This window comes from Streptopelia decaocto (genome assembly GCF_964273445.1).
Source record: "Streptopelia decaocto genome assembly, chromosome: 2".
NCBI lineage: Eukaryota > Metazoa > Chordata > Aves > Columbiformes > Columbidae > Streptopelia > Streptopelia decaocto.
Window position 1 is genome coordinate 1,321,581 of NC_138655.1, and position 5,476 is coordinate 1,327,056.

The window sequence follows — 5,476 nt, forward strand, 5'->3', positions numbered from 1 at the left end:
CAGTAAGCGTAGCCTGGAGAAAGGGAGGCAGAGGGGAGACTTTCTCGCTCTCTACAACTACCTGAAAGGAGGTTTTAGTGAGGTAGGCGTCAGTGTCTTTCCCAAGGAATAAGGAACAAGGGACAGGACAAGATAAAATGGCCTCAAGCTCACCAGGGGAGATTTACATTGGATATTAGGGGAATTTATTCACCAATATTGTAGTCAAGCACTTATACTGCCCAGGGTAGTGGTGGAGTCATCATCCCTGGAGGTGTTTAAAAGATGTGTAGATGTGGTGCTTGGGGACATGGTTTAGTGGTGACCTTGGTATTGCTTGGTTAACACTTGGATTTGATGATCTTATAGGTCTTTTGTACCTGAAACAATTCTTTGATTGTATTCAAAGGCACCAGCCAGTTCCAACCAGACTGGTTGCTGGTGAAACCTGAGCCAACCAGCAATGGTGGTAGCACAAATGTGTGAACATCTTTGAGAAGGGGAAAAATGACTGCAGAATTGTAACTGGAGGAGGAGTGGGGATAGATGTGAGTGAAAGATCTCTACAAACAGAAAAGTCTGTGAAGAAGGAGGTGCAGGATGTGCTCCTGGTGCTGGAGCAGAGATTCCCCTGCAGCCCGTTGTGAACCCCACGCTGGAGCAGATTGTCCCACTGCAGCCTCTGGAGATCTCCCTGTCCTTACAAAGACTCAGGAGCCTTTCCTCAGATTTTCTCCCCTCACGCAGTTGAGGAGGGGGAGTGATAGAGCAGCTTGGTGGGCAGCTGCCATCCAGCCAAGGTCAAGCCAGCCCAGAGCCCCATCTTGCCAGCAGAGCAGGGTCACGGGCTTGTTCCTGCTCCTGGTCCTCAGGGCCCCATGCTGTGCCTCAGGGACCCCACAGTGAGGAGGACGATGACCTCACAAAGGGGCTTTCTGTGTGACCTCAGAGCACAGGGACAGTTGCTTGGGTGTCGCCTGCACTGGTGCTCCATGGACCCTGCAGCAGGGAGGCTGGTGGTCTAGAGAACCCCCTGCATTGGTCACTGTGGCGCCCTACAGAGCAGAGGGGATGCTGGCCTGGGGATCCCCCCCAAGGGATCATTTGTGGACCCCACAGCAAGGTGAGACTGTGGTCTGGGGACTCCTGTGTAGGTGGAATGGAGGCCATGGGGCCAGGGGGACAGTGCAACAAGGACCCACACCTGGCTCAGCTGAGGACCCCACAGCAAGGGGGTGGTGACCCACCCTGTGTTGCCCAGGGTCCTGGCAGCAAGGGCATGCAGGATACAGGTCTCTGTGTTTTTGTCCCTGGAATCTGACAGTGAGTGAAGATGGTGTCATGGACACTGCTAGGTGGTTGGGCTGGGGACCACAGCAAGGGGGGGCCATGACAGGGACCCCACTCGGGTGCCCTCACAACTCAGAGCAGGCAAACAGTGCAGGGTCTGTTGATGTATTTACTGATCGCAGTTTTTTGGGCTGTTATTTAATCAGGACAATTTCCCTCCATCTTAGTCTTCTGGGTCCCCTGAACTACACTAGTCTGAGGCCTTTGGTTTGGTTTTGGTAGCATTTCTACTCCCTCATTCTGTCATTCGTCCTTCAGCAGTTGTTTTGGGGCCATTTGCCGAGGATTATCTATTGCAAAAGAAGTGTTGATTTTGAGGTCCTGAAAGGCACCTTCTGGAAGATTCCAGGTGCTTCTATAGTGCCTGTAAGCTGCCCACTGATTGGCAGGTAACTACCTGTGGCTTGATGGTCAGGATGTTACCTGCGCCCTGACTGGCTGGTCAGTGAGTGCTGAGGCAGTGCCTGGCTGTGGGGAGGGGAGGCTGCGACTGGGGGCTGAGGCTGGAGAGCTCTGGGAGAGCTGGTGAGGCCGGTGAGAGGCCCAGGGGAGCGGGACCGGCAGGCAGGGGAGGCTGGTGAGTGACGGCTTTGGGGTGTGAATGTGGGGTGAGCGCCGAGGGGTGAGGCCATTTCTGTGTGCAGTGTTTGTGGGGCCAGAGTGGGACTGGGCATAGTGCAGGGGCAATGGGAGGTGTGTGTGGTGCGTGGGGCTGTGAACCTGAGACCCTTGAGGGGATGTTTGCATGAGAAAGGGTTGGGGAAGCAGAACAAACAGGACTAGAGCAGTGCAGTTGGAAGGGACCAGCAGTGACCATCTAGTCCCACTGCCTGAGCACATCAGGGCTCAGTAAAAGTTAAAGCGCGGTGTTAAGAGCAGTGTCCAAATGCCTCTGCAACACTGACAGGCTTGGGGTATCGACCACCTCTCTAGGAAGCCTGTTGCAGTGTTTGACCACCCACCTGTAAATAAATGTTTCGTAATGTCAAGTTTAAACCTGCAGTGGTGCAGCTTTGATCCATTCCCATGTGTCCTGTCACTGGATCTGATGGAGAAGAGCTCATACCTACCTCTCTATGTCCCCTCATCAGGAAGCTGAAGAGAGCAATGAGGTCGCCTCACAGCCTCCTTCTCTCCAGACTAGACAAACCCACTGTCTTTAGTTGCTCCTTTAAGACATGCCTTCCAGATCTTTCTCCAGCTTTCTTGCCCTCCTGTTGGTGCTTTCAAGTACCTTGACATTCTTCTTAAATTGCACGACCCAGAACAGCTCACAATACTCCTCCCATGCGGATAGATCAAAAGCTTTACTAAAATCCAGAAAAGCTACATCCACCAGCTTCCCTTCATCCACGAGGCAGGTGACCTTATGACGGAAGGAAGGGAATTAGTTATACAGGACTTTCTCTTAGTGAAGCCCTGTTGAGTATACCTGATGATAGCATTGTCTTTTAATTGTCTCTCAGCAGCACTCAGTTGTTTCTTCTCCCTAATTTTCCAGGTGCTGTGGTCAGACTAACAGGTCTGCAGATTCCTGGCTCTTCACTCACGCCCTTTTTACAAACTGGAATAACGTTGGCTGGCTTGCAGTGAGCGAGGACATCTCTGGCCTCCCAAGACCTGCCTGAATTCAGTGGAGGTGAGTGTCGTGAGGGTTGTTCACCGCATGAGCAGTGTTTGTTGGTGAGGAAGATGAGGTGGGGCAGGAAGGGTCTCTGTGTGTCTGTGTTGATGGTGCTGGAGTGCCTGGCAGGCAAGAGGCAGGTTGGGCCAGTGCAGGGCTGGGCTGGGGGTGTCGGTGAGTCAGGTGGACTCATGTCTGGCCCCCAAAAAGGGGGGGTTGTGTATCTGGATGTGCCTAAGTCCATGGGGAATGGTGGTTTGAATTCGGGATTCCTGAATGAATTTCCTGATTCTCTTTCACTGGACATAGTGGAATCTCATGGAGCTGATCAAGGGGAGAAGCCGAGTCTTGTTTCTGGAGACGACTCAGTGGCAGTAGCAGGAATGACTGTGGGCCAGTTGGATAGAAAGTATCTTGGCAGAGGAGGACATTGCAGTCCTGGTGGAGAACAAAAGGACCTGGACGTGCCAATCAAACCCTGAGGTAAAAGGGTCCAGCAAGTCTGCATAGCAGCATTGGCAAAAATGTTGGCAGGAGGTTGAGGGAGGCGACCGTTCCTGTCTCCTCAGCACTGGTAACGTCCCATGTGGGGTCCTGTGTGTGGGTCTGAGCTCCCCAGAGGAAGAAGGACTTGGATGTATTAGTGCAGGAGAAGTGCAGGTTCAGAAAGATGCTAAAGGGTCTGGAACATGTTCCACCTGACAAGACAATGAGAGAGCTGGGATGTTTTAGCCAGGAGGCAAAGAGCACATGGGGGATGTTATCAATGTGTGGAAATTTCAGAGGGGAGGGAATGAAGTGTGTTTGCTAGGGGGGCTGGTGAGTCATTCTGGGGAAGAGAGTTATTCATGTGTGTGCTGGCATGGGAGAGATCTTGTCCCAGATGAGCGCAGGGAAGATGAGAGATCTTGTCCCAGATGAGCGCATCCCTGTTTGAGCCAGGGATGGGTTTGTGTCACATCCTGGAAGCCACTGGGCACTGGTGTTGGTGGTGGCATATTTCGTGTGAGAGGTCTTGTTTCCCTTTTCCACCCACCCTGATGAGCTACTGAGCCTGGTTTTTGTCAGGTGAAGTTGGACGAGCCGTGGAAGGAAAAGACAATACGCTGCATCTCAAGCTGGGATGAAGGAGAATTTTATTGAGGTGAAGATTGAAAAGGCAGGAGTGCCAAGTGGAACAGCACAAGTCTGAGGTGCAAAGAAAGATGTGAGCGAAGAAGAGAAGGAACTTCATCGAGGTACGAAGGCAGCCCAGGCTGGCAACTTCCCTGCTTCCGTGCTTGGTGCCTGGAGACGAGGAGCCATGGACATCAGGTCCCTGTGCCAGGAAGGGCCTAGAGGTGTGTGTCCTCAATGTGTGGCGTGGCTTCCAGGGTGTGTGTGATTGGCATCATGGGTGGCGGCGAGAGCCCTTAGCAGATGTATCCACCCCTTCTGCCGCCAAAGCAGCCCAGGCCTCCGAATCCGCCCAGGCCCCCGAAGCCGTAGCCGAAGGCGCCGGAGTTGACGGCAACTCCCTGGGCGCCGAGTTCGTTGCCCACGGCAGCCGATGCGGAGGATCCGACGGCGGTGCTCTGGGGGTGGGAGGTGAGGATGGGTCCTGGCAGGGTGACCAGCACGGCGGGAGGCTGGATGACGACGCGGGAGTCCTGGCACTGCAGGGAACAGGGCTCGTTGCAGCTGTTGGCCAGCGGGGTGGGTCCGCAGGGGCGGCAGACGTCGTAGCAGGCCATGTGTGTGGTGTGGAGGGGCCCTGGAAGGGACGAGAGGCTGTTGAGCAAGCGCAGGGGTGTGGGGGTGCGAGGAGCGGTGTTGCAGGAGGGTGAGGGAGTGGGGAGGCTGGTGTGGGGCTGTGGGGAGCGTGGCGGTGGGGAGGCGTGAGGGCTGCTGAGGCTGGGGGCAGAGCGTGCTGGAAGAGAGGGGCCAGGCGGGGCAGGAGAAGGAGGGGAAGGGGCTTGAGGCTCACCTTGTTGAGCTCGGAGGGAGGAGAAGGCGTCAGGAGAGTGTGTGAGGGAGAGAGGCGCTGGGCCGGCTTTTATGCTGGTCCCCTTGGGGCGGGACAGCCTTTGCGCATGGCGGCATTTTGCCGCCAGCAGCTTTTTGATGCCACAGCCTGGCCAGGAATGAGGAGGGTGTGTTTTCCTTCCCGCAATGCTCCAATTTCTTGTTCTTGTCTTGGGGACGTGTCCACTTGGCCCTGGTGGCACCTTTGAAGTGTGAGCATTAGAGGCCAATGTCTCGGCGTTGCTGGTGCGTGTCATTGCAAGTAGAGGATGCGGCCGAAGCGTAGGAGAGGTGGGGTGTCATCAGTGAGGTCATCCCACAGCACTCGTGTGGTTTGCGGTTGCATTGTGTGGAGGGCGCCTCATTTCCTCACAGCCCTGGCAGGCTTGTCTGGGCTCTGGAGCTGTGATGGGCATGAGGAGCTGCCTTTTACGTGGTCTTTGGTCTCTCCCTTCTTTGCTAACATCTCTCTAAGCCTGTGTTTAGGCCTGGCTTCCTTGATTGGGTTTGATCTGTTCA

The 5,476-nt window shown here is 54.8% G+C and overlaps 1 protein-coding gene across 1 annotated transcript; it reads right to left on the reverse strand.

Annotated features, from left to right (window-relative positions):
* Positions 1-4,365: 4,365 nt before the first annotated feature.
* Positions 4,366-4,686, reverse strand: LOC309436575 (feather keratin B-4-like; the record flags this gene model as incomplete). The annotated part of the gene is made up of 1 exon (XM_082045852.1): positions 4,366-4,686. The coding sequence occupies one exon, from the start codon at positions 4,684-4,686 to the stop codon at positions 4,366-4,368; it is 321 nt and encodes a 106-aa protein (XP_081901978.1).
* Between the last annotated feature and the right edge of the window lie 790 nt (positions 4,687-5,476).